This window comes from Taudactylus pleione, unplaced genomic scaffold, assembly GCF_031769625.1.
Source record: "Taudactylus pleione unplaced genomic scaffold, aTauple2 ptg000094l, whole genome shotgun sequence".
Classification (NCBI taxonomy): domain Eukaryota; kingdom Metazoa; phylum Chordata; class Amphibia; order Anura; family Myobatrachidae; genus Taudactylus; species Taudactylus pleione.
The window spans coordinates 322,225-341,443 of NW_028284496.1; the positions used below are offsets into that span (position 1 = coordinate 322,225).

The 19,219-nt window shown below is 43.6% G+C and overlaps 1 protein-coding gene across 1 annotated transcript; it reads right to left on the reverse strand.

Moving 5' to 3' along the window:
- Positions 1 to 8,272: 8,272 nt before the first annotated feature.
- On the reverse strand, positions 8,273 to 18,538 carry LOC148526742 (hyaluronan synthase 1-like). The gene is made up of 5 exons (XM_088469843.1): positions 18,060 to 18,538; positions 17,654 to 17,852; positions 12,835 to 13,060; positions 11,939 to 12,071; positions 8,273 to 8,945 (listed from the first exon to the last, which is right to left on the reverse strand). The coding sequence occupies exons 1-5, from the start codon at positions 18,536 to 18,538 to the stop codon at positions 8,273 to 8,275; spliced, it is 1,710 nt and encodes a 569-aa protein (XP_088325969.1).
- Positions 18,539 to 19,219: the final 681 nt, after the last annotated feature.

Here is a 19,219-nt window from a genome sequence, read left to right on the forward strand (position 1 = left end):
TAGTTTCTCCTGTGGAGACTGGGTGTCTCTAGCTATTTTGTGCAATTCTATTTTGTGCAATTGTTCTGGGACTTCATCCTCTACTGGGACTGCCTCTGTCAGGACTGCTACTTGCATATTGCCTGTTTGCTGTATTTACCTCTTGCCATTACATATTACCTATTTCTGTGTGGCGTGAAAAATAAACCATCACTTTGGTTTCATCTGCTCGGTGTCTGGGTGATTGAGAGATCCCCGTATCCTCACAATCATGTTTGACAGAATCATATTTACTGATCATATATGCAATAGTGTTTAATTGTGTTTAATAGTGTGAGTGTTCAGTCGTGTTTGTGGCAGACTTGTAACACCTGCCTATGAGCAGCATATTTTGAGAAGCCTGTCCAGATCAATAAGATCTGTGCATGCTTTTCTGTGTTAAAGTAACAAAAATGTTAAAAATCAGTCCACTGATTGGCTGTGAGTGATCAGTCTCTTAGCCAATCAGTGGCCTGTTCCCATGGTAGTGACCCCTGTTTGTTTGGTGGGGCTCCAAGTGCAGGAACACATGTGGGTTCTGTCACTTTGGGATTAGTGCTAAATGTACAGTATGTACATATAGCACTGCTATGTCCGGCTGGTACTGGCTGGGCGCATTTTTTTCCATGGATGCCTACTGGAGAAGAGGACAGATCTCCATCATGGACGCTACTGGACAAGGGGGCTGACCAATGCAAGGGAGTAGGTAAGTACAGTATGCAGTGTAAGTAGGGGTGGGTGTGAGTGCGAGTGAGTGAGTAAGTGCATGTGTAATAAGATAATACAATATTCAGTGTGTGTACTGTCTTTATTTTAATATCTGCTACACAGTACGGTCACTGGTGTGGGCTGCCAACTGGCATTTGTAGTTCTACAGTACCAGGAGTCCCACTGTAAAAAACAATATTATCCATACTGTAGCTTTTTGTTTGCAGTCCCATAGGGCTGCATACAAAAATGTGCAAGTCCAGCATGAGAAGGGGCCGCTAGAGGTGCGAGTTCGGGTGCCGTTGTTGTACGACATTGCAATGGCAACTCGCCACCTTCTATAGAGTATATCTGGCAAATGAATAGGCATAAGAAAGGATTATATTGGCAAATTAAACATACAAATTAAATATATACGTTCATTTATACCCCTTTCCCCTTCAACTGTATTATATAGCCACTTTCTTTAGGTAAAAAGTCTTATTAAAATGTAAGGGAGGGCACAGATTAAAAAAAAATAGATTGGCTAATTAAACCCTTTCCTTATAGTCATGAAAACTTTTTGCCATAAATTACATAAGAGCAGGAACTTTCCTAATGTTAGCCCGAAAATTGGTCCAAAATCAACTGAATCACTAAGCAGCTTGTCACTGGGGAGATGCAGCAATGTGACAGGGTATCGTTCTAGGTCATGGCAAAATATTCTGCAAACAAATTAAGATCATAATTAGCTGCCTTCATTAAACATAATTATTGCAAAGCTTAACTTTCTAAAGATTTTCTGTTGTTGTTTCGTTGGAAACGATGAAAATCCAAAACACACAGCATGGGTACAGCAAGGGGTGTAAATGAGCTGTGAGATACAGTACGTGTGGCTTTAATTAGCTTTAGGCAGAGAAAAAAAACGCCCTTCCCCTCTCTCGGAAAAAGTGTTCTCAGTCTTATAAGATTTTGCATGGACCTGATTGTAAATTCACCTCTGTATAATTGGGATACCTATGTCTGTGAGTTGCTGCCTGGGAAATGTACAGTATATAGACTAAGGGCCTGATTCAGAGCCGCTCGCTGTGAATCAGGGCCGGGCTTTTTTTTTTTTTTGGAGCGGCCTCCTGGCCGCTCGCATAGCTGAGGGTCAAGACCATCGCAACCATCAGGCTTGCAACGAGTCCCTTTTGGTAGGGTCTCACCCATCGCAAGCCTCAGAGAGCTTTCAGCTCTAACAGAGTCGGAAGCTCTCCACTGACATCACTTGTGATGTCAGTAGGGCCGCCCCCAAACGGTAGGCATTCTCATGGGAACGCCTGCGTTTGGGCAGCCACCCCCCCGGCCGGCCCACCAAACGGGGCGAGCTGTCACTCAACATCGACAGCTCGCCCCCTTTGGTGCGAGATCCGGAGTGCCCGTCGCTAGCCGGGTCTCGCGCATGCGCACGACGGAGCCGGCCACCATCGACCCGGTTGCGAGCGCTCAGCGCTTGCGACCGGGTCTGAATCAGGCCCACAGTTCCCAAACCTCTGAGATAGTTTGACAGAAAAATGCTGTATATTCCCAAAGGCTTTTCACTACATTTATGTGCTGCTTTATAGAAATTCATATTGGACACATACAGTATCCGGCTAAATCAGCACCAGCCCTTGTACCTGTTCATATAAGTCCAACATTAGCCTTTTAGCCTGATTTATAGTTGTCCGCTATTGCACACCCCCTGCGACTTTGTACGCAGTGGATGTGCAATAATATGGAAAATATTAAACTTTATGGGGCGCATTATGGTGCTAATGCCGCAGGAGGTGTCTTGTCCTTTTCAGCTGCATCACCTGAACAATTAGTGGATGACAAATGTGCCCCAGTGGAGCTTACAATCTGCAATCCCTATTATATTTACACACACATACTTACACACTAGGGTTCATATTTGTCAGGAGCCAATTAACCTACCAGTATATTTTTGGAGTGTGGGAGGAAACCAGAGTACCCGAAGGAAATCCACACAAGCACTGGGATAATATACAAACTCAACATAGTTAGGCATGGTGGGAGTCGAACCCAAGACCTCAGTGCCATGAGGCAGTAATGCTAACCTTTATACCATCCATGCTGTCCATATAATAAAATGTAAATCGAATAGCAGTAATTTGTCTGCTTTTTTATATATAAACTGAAGTGATGTTGTGGGACAAGATAAAAAATAATTGCATGTAGGGTACGGCATTGCTATTTTAGTTGGTACAAGTTATAATCCAGCAGACTTAGGGGTATATTTTCTAAAGTAAGAGTTTTTAGAAGTGGAGATGTTGCCCATAGCAACCAATCAGATTCTATTTAACATTTATCTAGCACTTTCTACAAGATAATAGTTAGAATCTGATTGGTTGCTATGGGCAACAAATCAGAACTTCTAAAAACTCTCACTTTAGTATATATTCCCTTTAATGACTGTATCTCTCCCTATGGGGTAGGTGTATTAAGCCTTGGAGAGATATAAAGTGGAGAGCGATAAAGTACCAACCAATCAGCTCCTGTCATGTTTCAAACACAGCCTGTAAAGTGACAGGAGCTGATTGGTTGTTCTCTATCCACTTCATCTCTATACAAGGGTTAGTGCATCTCTTCCATATCCTTTTCATGTTTAATAATTCCAGTCTTGGAAGCTGTAAATTCTACATCATATATACTTCTGTTTTAAAATCTTCCAAACGTGTACAATTTCCATATAACCTTCTCAACTGCCTCGGTGGAATGACATGTAGCTATTTTCCTCAATTCCAAGTATATGTACAAATATAGGATTTGCTGCCTACTGTTTACAGTAGGTCCTGGTTGCTAAGCAGTCACTGAGTACAAAGACCATTATATCTCTGCCTGATATAGATATGTATTAAGAACTGAGCTTCAGACTGTAGTTATTGGTGTTGATGTAATAAATTAAGCATGATGAATAGTTTTTGTCGCCCTTTCAGATAAAAAAACATATATCATCAATATAGTGCTCCTATAAAGTGGGATTCCTGCATACCCACAACAAAATGAATACATTAAGGGGTCAATCCAATTAGGTGCGAGTTACAGTAGCTTGTGCACGTCATTTTCACTGCAAAGTGCATTTGCAATCCAATTCTAAACTTACATTTTGTTTTTTCAGAAGAAAATCAAGCTGTGGGTGTGAGATTGTAGGGAAAAATCTTCATTTTAAGGTTAAAATGTCTGGGCACGGTGCAGAACAGGTAATGGTGAAGCCAGCTCTTCTTAAATTACCAAATACACTACACAACACACTACACTTTAAAACACACTAAACTTATACACACAAGGGAGAAGGCTGGGTCTGGGCAGGACAGAGGGTCGGGAACATACGAGCAGCACTACAGTGACATAGGAATTCTGGCTGCAGGGTGCCATTCCAGGCACCCTGTTTGCCAGATACTTGGACCATGGAGGCAGTTACCATATCAACAGTGATTTGTGGTGAGGTGGATGGTTGGGGAGGCACTGGCTAGGATAAAAGCCAAATTTATACAAACTCAAACTTATTCTTTGACACCAGGTGTTTGGTAACTCATATTCACAGCATTTACCCACATGTATGTGCCCTGTCCCATTATACTGTATGGTGCTGAGGAATATGTTTGAGCTATATAAATTAAAACAAATAATTCAGTTTTTGAAGTGTAGTTCTCAGTGGCAGTGAACCTTTTCCAAAGGCACTATTAGTTTCAATGCAGATGATGTCCACAAGATGGCAGTGTTCTACTGAGTTCTTGTTTACATTTTTACCCGGGGGGCCTCCCCCTGCACCCACTGTTGGTGTGTGGGACTCGTGGAGTGAGTACTGAATGTTGCCTGACCACGGATAGCTCTGATTCCTTATGCAAACTGCTTCTTAGACACATGCACACTTCAGCCTGTGACTAGGAAGCAGCTTGATGCAGTGACCATCAGCGCTAGCTCTGGCTGTGCTCCTGCTCATGCCGCTACAGCTAGTGAACTCAGACCCTTACAGGTAGACCCCTTTGATTAGACACCACAAAGTTGACAGAATGTCGACATGGGTCAACAGGCATCAAGTTAACACCCTCAGACTATTCACATGTTCACAATACCGACATCTGAAATGTCGATATGCGATGGTTAGCGTTAGGCGCTGGCAGGAGGGTTAGGGATAGGCTGTGAGTGGGGGGAGAGTTAGCGTTAGGGTGCGGGGGAAGGTTAGTGTTAGGCTACAGGGGGGTTTGAGTTAGGCACTATAGGGAGGGTTTGGGTTAGTAGTAGTGATTAGGGTTAGGGATCCGGGTAAATTACTCATCTAAACCGCCACTCCATCAGAGGTCTGTGTAAGAAATATGAGGTCGCACTGGAGCCTCTGCAGCAGTAGGGATCAGGTTAGTGCCCACTGGGCCACCAGGGACATTAGGTCGACATTCTATCATCACTTAATGCATTTCAACATGATTCCTGTCAACCTAACATACCATATGCTCCTAACAAAGATGGACACAAGTATTTCTGTGTTTGAGTGGTACAGAATTAAGACTATAACCCCCAATGAGGCAGGTTCTAATGTGAACGATTTAGTAATCTCTGCACAGCTCTGAGTATATATGATGGAGCTAAATACTGTAAACATCTGGTTATAAGAAAACAAATGTAGTTTTTCCTCCTTTTTAAAAATAACCCCTAGCATAAGAAAAGCAGGCATGTCAGGAACATCCCAATTCATTAAAAGTTAAGGCACAAAAACTCTTGTCGAAATGACTCCATTTTACAATTGTGCCGTATTATACCATCGCAGCACAAGGGTACTAATGCTATTTACCATTGTTCTCCTTCTGTAGCTGCCACTTGTCTTGATCATCGATTTCCCGGATTGGCCTATTTCAATAACTATAGCTCACAAGCAGTGGCGTAACTATAAATTTTGCTCCCCCATGCCAAAAAAGTTTCAGGCGCCCCCCGCCCAAAATACAAACACATCCAAAGACGACGTTTAAGCTGTTGGTTTCATGATACAGTAATGTGCCTTCCACCAGAGGTTCCCAAGCGCAGTCCTCAAGGCTCCCCTACAGTTCAGGTTTTAGTAATTACTATAGTTGAGCACAGGTGGTTAAATTAAATTGACTGAGGTACTAATTAAGTCACCTGTGCTCAACCGTGGATATCACTAAAAATGAACTGTTGGGGAGCCTTGAGGACCGTGATTGGGAACCTCTGCTGACACACTAAGTAATGCCCCTATAACACATTATGCCACACCGTAATGCCCCTTACAACACATTATGCCATATAGCAATGCCCTTTAAACCTGCCACACAATAATGCCATGTACAACACATAATGACACACAGTAATGCCCCTAGAACAAATTATGCCACGCCGTAATGCCCCTATTTCACATTATGGCACACCGTAATGCCACATACAATACATTATGCCACACAGTAATGTCCCTTACACATTATGCCCCTTATAACACATAATGCCACACTAATACCCCTAATAGCAAATTGTGTACACAGTAATGCCCATTGCACATTATGCCACAAAGTAACGCCCATTACATCCCACCCTGACAGATCTACTTCACCAACCCTTCTCTCCGCTCCTGCCAGTCTGTCACCTCAGCTCAAGACAGGTTGTACAGTTATTATGTCCATGTAGAACCAGATTATTGGGAACATAGTTTATAACCTGTAAACTGCATATATCAAGTTACTTCCCCTTATACAGTGTCCCCTGTAGCAGTGCTCCATATGCAGGCTGTAGCAGTGCCCCTTATTCAATGCCCCCTATACTAGTGCCCCTTATGCAATGCCACCTGTACTAGTGCCCCTTATGCAATGCCCTCTGTAGTAGTAAAGTAGTGCCCCCTGTTGTTGTGCCCCTTAAAGTAGTGCCCCCTGTAGTTGTGCCCCTTATGCAATTTCCCTTAAAGTAGTGCCCATATTCAGTGCCCCCTGTAGCTGTGCCAATATGCAGTGCCCCCTTAGTTGTGCCCCATCAAATAGTGCCCCTTGTAGTTGTGCCCCTTCAAGTAGTGCCCCCTGTAGTTGTACCATTTAAAGTAGTGCCTCCTGTAGTCGTGCCCTCTCCCCTCCCCACCCCAGTACTTACCTGACTCCACGCGTCGTCCGGGCTGTCACTTCTGCTGCCATGCTGACTGGATCTAAATTGATCCAGTAGACATGGCTGCGCAGATTCCCCAGGTCACGGGTGACGTCATGACATCGCCCGCGCACTGCATTACTGGTAGCGCTGGCCTCTGAAGTGATCGGACGGTTCCCTAGCCTCCAATCACTTCAGAGGCCAGCGCTCACAGTTGCAGTGGCAAAGCTACGCCCCCCGGGGCCCACAAGCCACCCGGCGCCTCCAAGCCACCACAGGGGCTGTGGAGGCAGTGGTTATGCCACTGCTCACAAGGAGAGCAACATGTCTCTATAGCAAAGTGAAATTAAGGAACACAAGTAACAAGGTAAATTAAAAAGAAATCACAGAAGCCAGTGATACTAAAAATAAACATGTCATATTTAATGATAACACACTTAAATAAATAATGTCAAATTTACATACTTAATCAATAGAATAGTCCTCGGGTGCAAATATTTAAAATAACACAAGTTCTTATGAAATCAGATGCTCATGACGATAAAACATATTTTGAAGGAAAGAGCTGAGCCACTGTTCTCTGCCATATCTAGGTACGAGAAAAGAGGTGCAGGGGCTATAAATAACAGTAGTTAAAAATTTTTTTTCACACAATCACATTATAATCCATAATTATCAGTAGGAGTGAATATGGAGTTGATGCATGAAATGTTCAGCTACATCAATAACAGCACGTGATTCACCTGCATATATAAATACAGGGTAACACCGATCATAGTTGATGTTAGCTAATTAAAATCTGTATACTGGATAGTGCAATGTACTGGAATAACTACTGATACTTAAAATAAGATTACTGCCTGAAATAACCTGTTGAAGACTCTGAATTATACAGTTGCTGCCTTTTGACAGGCTTAACAGATGAGTGTCCTTCCTTAGCTAAATCAGTAGCTATGGAAACATGCTGTGAGCTGCCCTGATTGATTCCATAGTGTTACTAAGGAGAGAGTTGACTATTAACAACTAAAGCAAATGGCAATAAAAGTGTGTTTCTGGGATTTTAATAGACATTTTATTGTAAGTGCAGATGATCCTTTTTTTCTTATCAACACTAAAAGATGTAATAAGTTAGGGATGAAGAGAGTGAAAGTGAAAACTGTGGAAAATGGGCCCTGTACCCCATATCAAATAATAAGGCTTTTGCTTCCATTTTCTAAATTGTACTTGAAAAATGACAGGCCATCATTGGTTTCCATAGGTTACATCATCCTACTGTGTAGTTTTGTGTGCACCACTTTTCAGAATGCAAAGCTAATCAGGGTTTCTTAATATTTCCTCAATGCATGATAGCACCAACACACTACAGTGGTGAATGCATTGGCTAATACTTCTGGTAGTGTGCTTGATCTTTTGTTGGACCTGATATTTCTCATCTAGCAATGCCTATTCAAACATGAATATCATAGTGGCTACTCTTTCTCCTGCAGCAGCGTCTGATCCACAACCAGTAAAGGGCGATCATTAGTAACCAGTATCCAACATAGGCAGTAGACCCATAAATCAAGTAATTCTTCTCTATATCAAAACGTCCGCAGTTAGGGTTCACTGACATCATGATGATAGTGTAGAGAAGGCCAGCAAATAGAATTCCCCACCAGATGGACAGTGGGAGAAGGGGCATAAAGTTGCCCACCATCTTCTTACGTCCTGATGTGCCCCAGCTGCTCTTGTTCATTGTCAGAATGGCAAAGTACTTTGTAGGGAGGAGACCAGTCATGTACAGGACGGCGTACAGGGACATGAATATCATGACCATGTTGCGCCGCAGAAAACAAGCGTACAGGGCCTTAAGGGTGGCGATGAGTTGGATGGTGATCAAAACCCATATAATGTTCCAGATATTGCAGCTGAAGAATAGCTTTATCACTGTCGCTGTAACAAAAAATGGGAAGATGCCAGCGACGACGGACTCATAGGTCATCCAGAGGTGGTGCTTGTGCCACCAGAGAGCATTGTAGAGCCATTCACGGAAGTAAGACTTGGTCCATCGAGTCTGCTGGTTAAGCCAACGTAGGAACTGGGCAGGAGTCTCAGAATAGCATTTTGATCGGGCAGTGTACCTGAAAAGTTCAAAAATAGGCATATGTTATATTTCCCACGTTTATTTTAGAATTTCTTGCAATATGTTCCATCTTGAAGGAGTTCAATTTTCTTGCTTGAGAAGAACAATCCTTGATCACAACTAAATAGAGTAGTATGATGTGAAACTAGCTTACAACTTGTGATCAGTAGAGGTAAGAAGCAATTTAACAAGAAACAATGTAGTAACCATGTTTTGGAAAGCATTTTGGCTATCCGTCACTTGGTGTTATGTGGTCAAAACCTTTATAGGTTACATAGTGAGATTGAAAAGATTAACTGCCTAATGCTCTTGTCTTCAATGCTCTCTGCCACAATAATTGAAATAACAATATGTAGGCAGTGGTTTTGTAGTTTACTGAATGTAGTTTTCTTATACGCCTTTCAGACATAAGCAAAAACCATCAACCCTGGTCCTGCTTATGTCTGATAGGGTATGACCCAGGATGAAAGTCCCGGGTCCGAAACCTTGCAATCAACCAGAGTTATTCCCGGGGCTTTCAACCTGTCTCAGTGTCCCGGCTTATGTCTGAAAGGCATAACCTGGGTCTTAATGACCTGGGTCATGTCTAAAAGGACTTGATTGGCGGGCACAGTAGTGCTTGGAGATTACATAATCTCTAAGTGTCCAATGTTAGAGAAAAGACCTGGGTCACTGGAAGACCTGGGTCGGGTGTGAAGGGTGACGACCCAGGAATAACATGGGTCCATCACCCAGGTGTGAAAGGGGGTAAGTACTGAACCCTTGGCTTCAACCCGTGTTCAGTGTCCAGGGTCCGAGCTGGATTAATGCCGAAGTTTATGCCTAAACAGATTATTAGTAGATTTTTACTTTCTTCTATTTGAGTGGGAAGATTCTAAACAGTTGATTGATATCATAAACTGTGCTGACAGAATATGAAAAGACATTTAAAAAATGTCGGCATTCACACTGCATAATTTCCCCAACCTGGGATGTGCAGTCAGTGTAGGCAATGGGAAGATTTCTCCCATACTCCTAAGATTTGATATAAAAAGGATTAGAATAATTCAAATATATTTATAATTTATAAACATCTTCTTTGTTTATTGTTATAATTTTTATAGTTATCACTCACCAGCTTTGTGGAGCTCTCTGGGATTTCAAGGAGATGAGAGATGAGGTAGCAACAGCTCAGCCTCAATTCTGTATCATCAGACACTATTTGCAGAGCTGGGGGTGGGGTCACACCACAGGCAGTAAACTGCACAGAAGGAGAGCTAAAAGAAGCATGCCTCTGAGTATGGTGGGCCAGCCTTGAGCACTGATTGACACCTTGGATGTGTCATGTGACCAGGAAGTGCCCTGCAGTGTTTAGAGATCAGAACGGTCAGCAACAGCAAGAGAAGACACTGAAGCCTAGTGTAGTGAGGGGAGAGTTGCAGTGAGTAGGGGGTTAGACAGGCTCCAAGCACTCAGACCCATCTCCATGTGTGCCCCCCCAGCTATTGACCTCACCACATGTCACTAAGCCTAACCATAACCCTAATCCTAATCTAAATTTAACTCTATCCCTAAAATCATGCATCGACCCTGTGTCAGTACATTCATTGGTCAAATGTAAAAACTAATTGGATGCCTTTCGAAGGTTCTGGTCCTGGATTCAGTTATTCAGTGATTAGATTATGATTTCCGGATATGGTAAGTGTGTGGCCGCCAATGGGGCACAGATGTCAACCACATGTTTTTGACTTGCCCCCAAGGATGGGCTTGCTATCCATCACAGTATATATAAGAAAAGTGTTGTATTATGCGCTCACCTATCTATAGAGAATAGAATGTGATAATGTTGAAAAAAAGGGAAAGAATTGTATATATTTATTTATAATCTAATTTATTGGGAGACACAATGCTATAATGTTCCACATTGAAGAAGGCCCGATTGGCCGAAACGCGTTGTCACATGACCCAGCATACACACGCTGATCAGAAGTGCTAACACTCTTGGCGCACAGCTCTACGCTGCCGCTGGAGACAGGATTTCTCCATATCGCCTACTGCAGACCCAGACATCCGGACACCGGCCCCCACTTGTGCACCAGCCGGAGGCACGGGAGACATCGGGTGAGTGCGGCCGCACCAGTGGTAATCACAGGACACCGTCACCCTCTCTCATCTCTGGATTGCCAGTGTCGGAGCACGGAGTTGATTGAAGACATCGACGGGAAAGCCTCACACGCGGGATGCCGCGGCTACACAGACACACCCCCCACCAGACTATTTCACAGCATACCATTCAGGGACGTATGGGTCACATACGGAGAGGTGCCTATTAACTTAGGTCTCCTCACATCCCTACCCACAGCGGGGTGGCAATTACCAGGATTCCCAGAGGTGACAGATACAGAATATCAACAAGGGGACATCCCTCACCCCATTTTTTATCTACATTATTTGATGATTATACATTTACTACAGGGTGACGTATTAAAATACGGAAGGTTACCCCCTCAAAGGGCACACCTATTACCCATATCCCATTGCTGGACTGTTTTGATATAGAGGAGACGTAGTTTGTTCTTGAGGGACACTACGGATAGAGACACCATAAAGGAGTCTCTAATTTCCCCAATAACCATCTACATTCAGAACTTTTACAAGTACTATAGACATTATAGCATTGTGTCTCCCAATAAATTAGATTATAAATAAATATATACAATTCTTTCCCTTTTTTTCAACATTATCACATTCTATTCTCTATAGATAGGTGAGCGCATAATACAACACTTTTCTTATATATACTATTTTTTGGATAGATCACATCTCCAGTATTAAGCTGCTCCCTTACTACCTATATATACGTTCCTCTGAGCGCTGTTCACAAAATATATCTATATAAATATATCCATCACAGTAATCAAAACATCATATATTTTGAGAAAAAATTTATTTCTCCTCATACTTTTATTGCATTGGAATAACAACCCCCTCCCATGTTTTCTTTCAACTTACTTAGTGGCATAGCCAATACTGAGCATTCGGTTAGTAAGGTGCCGATCATCTCCAAAGGTACAATGGGTTCCTAAAAACTTCTGATTGTACCAAGACTCAAGGAATGTCTGAAGAAGGTCATTTCGGTAAAGACCTGAATTATGAGAAAACATATTTATTATTTATACATTTTTTATTATTTATATATATATATTTTTTTCATTTTAACAAAGCATGCACTTATACTATACAGTATTCAACTATCAGGTATGTACAGTATAGTATGCTTCCTCAAGCCAGTTATAGCTGGAAAATCCTTTTTCTAATGTATAGATAGATATACACTATTTATTATTACTATTATTATTATTATTATTATTATTATTATTATTATTATTATTATTATTATTATTAATAATATTATGGCTATTATTGTTAGCAATATTGTCTATTTATAGGCTGTACAATGTAAATGTGTAGCATACTGTATAATAAATTCATGCCAACACTGAGTAAAGTGCATACAGGAAACATGATACGGTGCCAGATAGTAGAGTGTATAAAGTGTATATGTATTAGGTACCACATGATACCTAATTTTTACACATTTATTTTACATATATATTTTAATGTGAATACACCTCAAGAATCTACGAATTTAATGTCTTTAATAAATATGAGATTTTATTATATTTGCACTGATATATCTATTACTAATATATCAATTGTTTATCTATAAATACCACTGAGTCATTACCTTCCATTAAGAATGAGCCTTAATGGTCACAGAGTGAGCCCTGGGAGATCCCAAAACTATGTTGTAATGTTTCCACACTGTAAAATGATCCAAATCAACATAATATGTATAACTTTTTTATGAATTCAATAAAATTTGACAACTCTAAATGTAAACTTACCCAGAGGACCACTGATGCAGGAGACACAGTTAAAGAAGGACTGACAGGATCTCTCCACATTGAATGCGATCCAGTACCTCAGGCTGCTCATGAAACTTATGTAGGAATCTGAAAGATTTAAAATCCGCACGTCTCCTCCCACTGCGCCATAGCGATCATTGGACTCTAGAACCTTTACAAGTTCAACAGTGGCCTTTGAATCCAACTTGGTGTCTGAGTCACAAACCTGTGTGTAAATATGAAAAATTGTGTTCAAGATACTTTTCCGTCTCATTAGTTGCCTGTCCGATTACAAAACAATACACGTCATTAAATAAAAGTTCAGGATTTGTTCATGGCATTGAAGCATGTTACAGTACGTGAAAGCAGCCATTTTGTTGGTGAAAGCAGCCATTTTGTTGGCTCAAGCAGATTTCACGAGAGAGCAGCCAATGAATTTCATCCACAAAATTGCACAATATTGAGCAATCCAAGCCTCAGGGAAGCAGGTCCAGATTACCAATGGGGTATATGGGACTACAGCCCCAGGCTTCCACATAATCATACTGTAGGCCCATCATCATCATAATCATACTGTAGGCCCATCATCCAGCTGGTTACACAGATATACATAAATCATATATATTACAATTGTATTTCTAGTTTTCTCCCCAAATTATGCAGTTTTTCTACTTTTATGTAATTAGGGAGACATTGGGGCTAATAGTGTACGGGGTGGTAATTTCCCAAATGGCACTGGCCACACCCACACAGCAATGGTCTCATCTCCTCCCTTCTCACAATGGGCACTTGATCATTATCAGCCCCAGGCCCATCAATCCGGCCTTGCAGAGATGTTGCTGGGTCCCTGCTCAATTCTCATTCAAAAGAATGAATAAGTACAAGTGTTTGATTGAGTTGCAGTGGTGTAACTAGGGGGGGTCGAGCAGGGTGCTTGCCCTGGGCGCCGTGGGACCGGCACTAGGCTTCCAGCACCGGTCCTGTGCTGCACAGCTGAGCCCGTTCCCTCCCCCTGAGCGCTTGCCCAATAGGGCCAGGAGGCGGGCTCAGGCTGTGCATAACACACACATCGCCGCCAGCGCTGGCAGCGATGCGTGTGTTAAACAGCAGCCAATGAGAGTCAGATAGACTCTCATTGACTGCTGCTGCACCCACTGCAAGAGCCGGGCTTCCGTCCGGCTCCTGCAGTGGGTAATGGGACAGACGTCATGACATTATGACGTCTCTCCCATAATGCTGAGCGTGCCAGCCCGGGAGGACTGGCGGGCGGCGGCGGGAGCGGTGTCGCGGTCCGGAGCATCAGCGTGGATTCAGGTAAGTATATTTGTATATATTTTTTTTTAAACCTGTCTGCACTACTGGGGGCACAACGGGGGAGGGGGTGGCTACTACTTAGGGGACCTCTACTGGGGGTGGGGGCACAATGGGGGAGGGGGGTGGCTACTACTGGGGGCACCATTACTGGGAGGACCTCTACTGGGGGGGGGCTATTATACTGGGGGCACTTAATCGGGAACCTCTACTGGGGACTACTACTTAGGGGGGGGGCTACTACTGGGGGCATTATAAAAGGTGCCTACTACTAGGGGCACTGCACTGGAGGGACCACTACTGGTGGCAGTAATAGGAAGGACAACTACAGGGGGCACTGGATAGGGGGGATCACTACTGGGGGCCTGCATAAGGGGGACCACTACTGGGAAAACTGCATGGGGGGGACGACTGCTGGGGGCACTATATAAAGGGCACTGCATAGGGGGGGGAACTATTACTGGGGGCACTATATAAAGGGCACTGCATAAGGTGATACCACTACTGGGCGCACTGCATTTGGGGGGACCATTATTGGGGGCACTGAATAACGGGAACTAATTGGGGGCTGTATAAGGGGGACCACTACTATGGGCCTGCATAAGAGGGACCACAACTGCATACTGGGGGTACTGTATAAGGGGCACTACTGGAGTTAAGGTGCATATGGATAGGAATGTTCAGCGTGAAAATAAAGGGGTGTGTCATGTTGACACGCCCCATTTTTAAGTGACCACGCCCATTTTGTTTGCCGCGCACATATGGGACGGGGGGGGGGCTCCCTTTCCAAATTTGCCCTGGGCTCCAAATACCCTAGTTACGCCACTGTTGAGTTGTAACATTATGCATTTAATTGTGTGCCTGATTTATACCCATTTCAATAAGGCTGAGGCTATGGGGACTGGGCACTTTGAGAGTTGTTGCCAGTTTTTCTCACTGCATAAGGGGTGTAATGTAACCCAGGACACATCTTATCTTCTTAATAAGGGCACATTTGGCACCTACTGCAGCACTTTGCAGAAAAGTGCAGATCTCTCTGTGCACCTTGACCAATGTAATCAAAAACCTTCAAAGTAACATGTAATAAACACAGTCCCAAAGTCCCATAAATCTTCTGATTAATTTAATACCTACTGTAAATGAGGTTAAATTAAGCTGGATTTTAAGAATGTAATAATTGTAACAATCTAATTATAATAACTGTAAATGTAACAATTGTAATGGTAAAGAGGGTGATCCTAAGGTGTTACCAGCTTGGACTCTCAGGTACAGTATACCCTTACAAATGTAGTCTCATGCCCGTTTTATGGTAGCAGTTAAGAGGACTGTGCATGGGGAACACAATTAAGTGAATTTGTGTAAATAAAAAAAACTGTGGGTCTGATTCAGCACGGAACGCTATTGCGATCGCGGCTCACGCAGTTCTGCTGTGAGAATATGCTAATAACTGCTATCCAATGTTGCTGCAGCACAATATAAAGATGCCTACTTCCCCTTACTCACATTTGTACTACCTTGCAAGTCTACAAAAACATCGGTACCATCAAGTAATATCGGAGTCTCACGCACCATTACACAAGATCAGACCTTACTCAGAAATTGCTAAACCTCCTGCACGCAGCGATAGCTCAGGCTGCTTGTGGCATCGCATTGGCTTAATTATGCAGGCCCCTGTAATGGCGTCCAAACGTACTGGCATGCCTGCGTTCGCCGACCACCCCCCCCCCTGTCAACACCCCTTCTTCCTGTCAAACACTTTGCTATGGGTCTGTGTGATTACTGTGATCTCATTCCTGATGTCAGTGGAGTCTTCGCGCATGCACAGCGCACTGTATACACATGCGTAACACGGAACAATCTGCCGTCAGCGTGCTTATTAGCACTTGCGATCCGTGCTGAATCAGGTCCTAATTAGCCTTAGTGTTGCAATCATTGGCTGTACTTTAAATGACCACATGTGCTAAAGTGCAATTTGCCTTATGTCAAACAACAACTAGTACAATTTGAAATATCTACCTAAGCAGAGGTTCCAAATTAACATATCAAAATATCAACATTCAAGATGGGCTACAGCCGTAATTGTTTGGGAATGTTTTTAGTTTTCACACCACTCTATTAAAGGACACTCAACTGTCACACTGAATTGCTGATAACAGAGAATACTAGCTTGCATCCAGCTAACCAGCATGCATACTGTGGGACAGTCATTCCATTAGAGAAATGCGTCAGCTACTTTTACGTAATTAGAAGGAATCTAGATAAACCGGGCAGCGTGTGTCTATTATAATCTGCTTTGGCTTGTAACACATTTACCATTAGCAGTTAAAGAAGTTATTTATTCTCTTCATGCCTGGGACTGCTTGTTCCTAACTGCTGCATCTCCTCAACCGGTTTCTCTATATAATTATTTATATGCCGGCAGGTCCCTTACCGCAGATATAAAGAGGTTTACTGGGGGATTACACTGCTCTTCACCTGCTGTTTAGCAAGCCCTTAACAGTTTGAGCACTTTGGAATATACAGCGCCACTGCAGCAGGAGATTGAGAAATTAGACCTCTATGTCCTGATTCTATCTGACAGTCAGAGGACACCAAAAACAGATCCTGGCCCATACACATAGATTACATTACAAAGTCCTAATTCAGGCTAGGAACACATGACATGATGTGTGTACCTAGCCATGGGACAATCAGATGGAACGATACATCGTGCCGTCCGTGCACACTGCACAATGCTGTGTACGATGGCCCGATATGCCGTTAGAGGCTGCTTTTAGCAGCACAGTGTTGTTCAAAACATCATCCCATCTGACATGCAGCACATCAGATGGGAAAATACGATGATTGACTCGTCTCCACGGGCGACTGAGCGTACACACTATGCAATGTGAGCGATATGTCAGTCCAATTTGCCTCAAAACAACACACGGCCAATATATCGCCTAATGTGTACCCAGCAGGGGTTAAAGTGGGAAGGAACGGGGTGAAACTGAGTTCCGTCACCTCTAATGGTAGGTGGAACTAGTTCCACCTCCACCAAGTCCCTGCACAGAAGTCCCACAGACAGAGAGCCACTCACTGTCTGCCTAGGGAGGCTCAATTTCGTCAGAGAAACCAGCATATAGGTAAGGAAAGAATCAAGCGAAGGCAATACATAGGGGTTGCAAAAAACATTGGGCATCCAAGTGACATAGACAAGTTTGTGGGGACCCCATAAAAAAGCTTGCGGCAGAAAAATAACACTGATGATATAGAACTTTTTTTTTCTTTTTAAGTGATCTAACATTGTAGTCTCTGATGGTAGGAGTGCTAAAAAAGCATCTAAAATGTATTTCACACTGTCATAGCCCCCAGAGCTTCTGGGGCCTAGGTGGCCTCCAGCCAGTGGTGGGGGGGGGAGTAGGTGGCAGGAGAGATGAGTTCCACCACCTCTCCAAGACCACTTTAAACCCTGGTACCCAGCCTTAGTTGTTTGCTTAGAAAGGATTGGTGTAGACATGCATCTCACCTGGACATAATCTACGCTGTCTCCAAGGGCTTTGAAGGCCGTGTACATAACTTCTCTCTTTCCTCCCCACTTCTGCATAAGGCACGCACATCTTTTTGTCCTGATCAGCTCCTCAACCCCCAGAGTTGTGGAATTCTCCATCTCAATTTCTGAGCATATGGGCAACGGCTCTTCCTGCAAGTAGTCAATCGGCGGATATCTTTCACTGTCGTGCATCTCAATTCCATCTGCAGGTAGCCCTTCATTTGTCCAGTTATCGTAGGCAGCAGCCCCTTGGTATCGCAAGTCATCAATGCTACCATAAATGACATTATTCCCTCGTATCTCACTGTTTATACAGTAAATGGAATCATATTTATTTTGAAGGTCTTGAGGCACATTGGCATTCTCACTATCATCATGGAGCTTTTCGGCTGGTTGGTCCAAGTGATGGTAGTTGTTCTCCCAGATATATGTCCCGACATCTTCATTGGCAAAAACCTCCTCAAACATATCCATCATATATCGATCTTCTGGGCTGTTGCCATCAATAACCATGATGACTTTTAGTTTGCTGGGAGGGTAGTCTATATTTTTGACAGACTCTAGGCATTCGCGTAGGTAGTTTGGGTCTTCCTGGTAAGCTGATATAGTCAAGGCCACTGATTTCGTGTAAGTGCAGGGAAGACCATCTTTTTTCATCTTTCTGTGCTCCAGAAATGCAAATAAGCTCTGGATGATCAGATGGGCACAGAGAAAGGCCCCATAGATGCCAAAGGCCATGATTTTATACGGATCTGTTGCTATGGGAATGCTTTTGATATAAGCGAACAGCACCCCCGCCACTAGTAAGATAGCAAAGGTGAAAGTCGCTATCCTGCGAAGGACACTGACCCATGGCTTCATTTCTCTTCCTGTATCAGCCATTTCTGTTCAGTGAGCTCCCAAAGACCAGAGAGCTTTGAGCAAAGTGTCTGCAAGGAGATAAAAACACACAATAATACATTAGTTTGCATTAAAAGTGTAATAACAGTTATTCAGGAAATGTAACCTACTGTAGAAAGATCATTACAGCTCATCAAAGTAACTACAGATTGAATCTCCCATATCCGTTATTCTAAAAGCCAAAATGAAAAAAAAAACGGAATATTTCGGGGCATCTGACATCATGACGTCACTAGTAATAGTGGCCAATGACTAGCGGCGTGGGCATGGTCCACACGCCGGTCCACCCCACGCAGCACCTGCGGGAACCCCCAGCAGCACCCGCCAGACCCTTCGGCGTCACCGGCCCGACCCCTCGTGACACCTGCAGCACCCGCCGGACCCTTTTGCCCTTATCTCCTAGACCCTTCCACCTCACCCGCCGGACCCCTCATGACACGCAAATCACCCGCTGGACCCCTTGCGACACCTGTAGCACTTGCAGGACTACCGCAACACCCACAGCACCCGTGCATCACCTTCCGGACCCACCCGCAGCACACACCGGACCTACTGTGACACCCGCCGGGCCTCTCGTGACACCCGCCGGACCCCCCCAGGTATTCCGGAAACCGAAATAATCCAAAATCTGAAATGCTCCTG

Bases quoted from the DNA above. Each gene is read 5' to 3' on its own strand.
- LOC148526742 (XM_088469843.1), bottom strand. From the start codon at position 18,538: ATGAAGCCATGGGTCAGTGTCCTTCGCAGGATAGCGACTTTCACCTTT. The intron at 12,072-12,834 runs GTAAGTTTACAT...CTCATAATTCAG, and splicing joins CTGCATCAGTGGTCCTCTGG to GTCTTTACCGAAATGACCTT. The intron at 8,946-11,938 runs GTAAGTTGAAAG...TGAACTTTTCAG, and splicing joins AGTATTGGCTATGCCACTAA to GTACACTGCCCGATCAAAAT.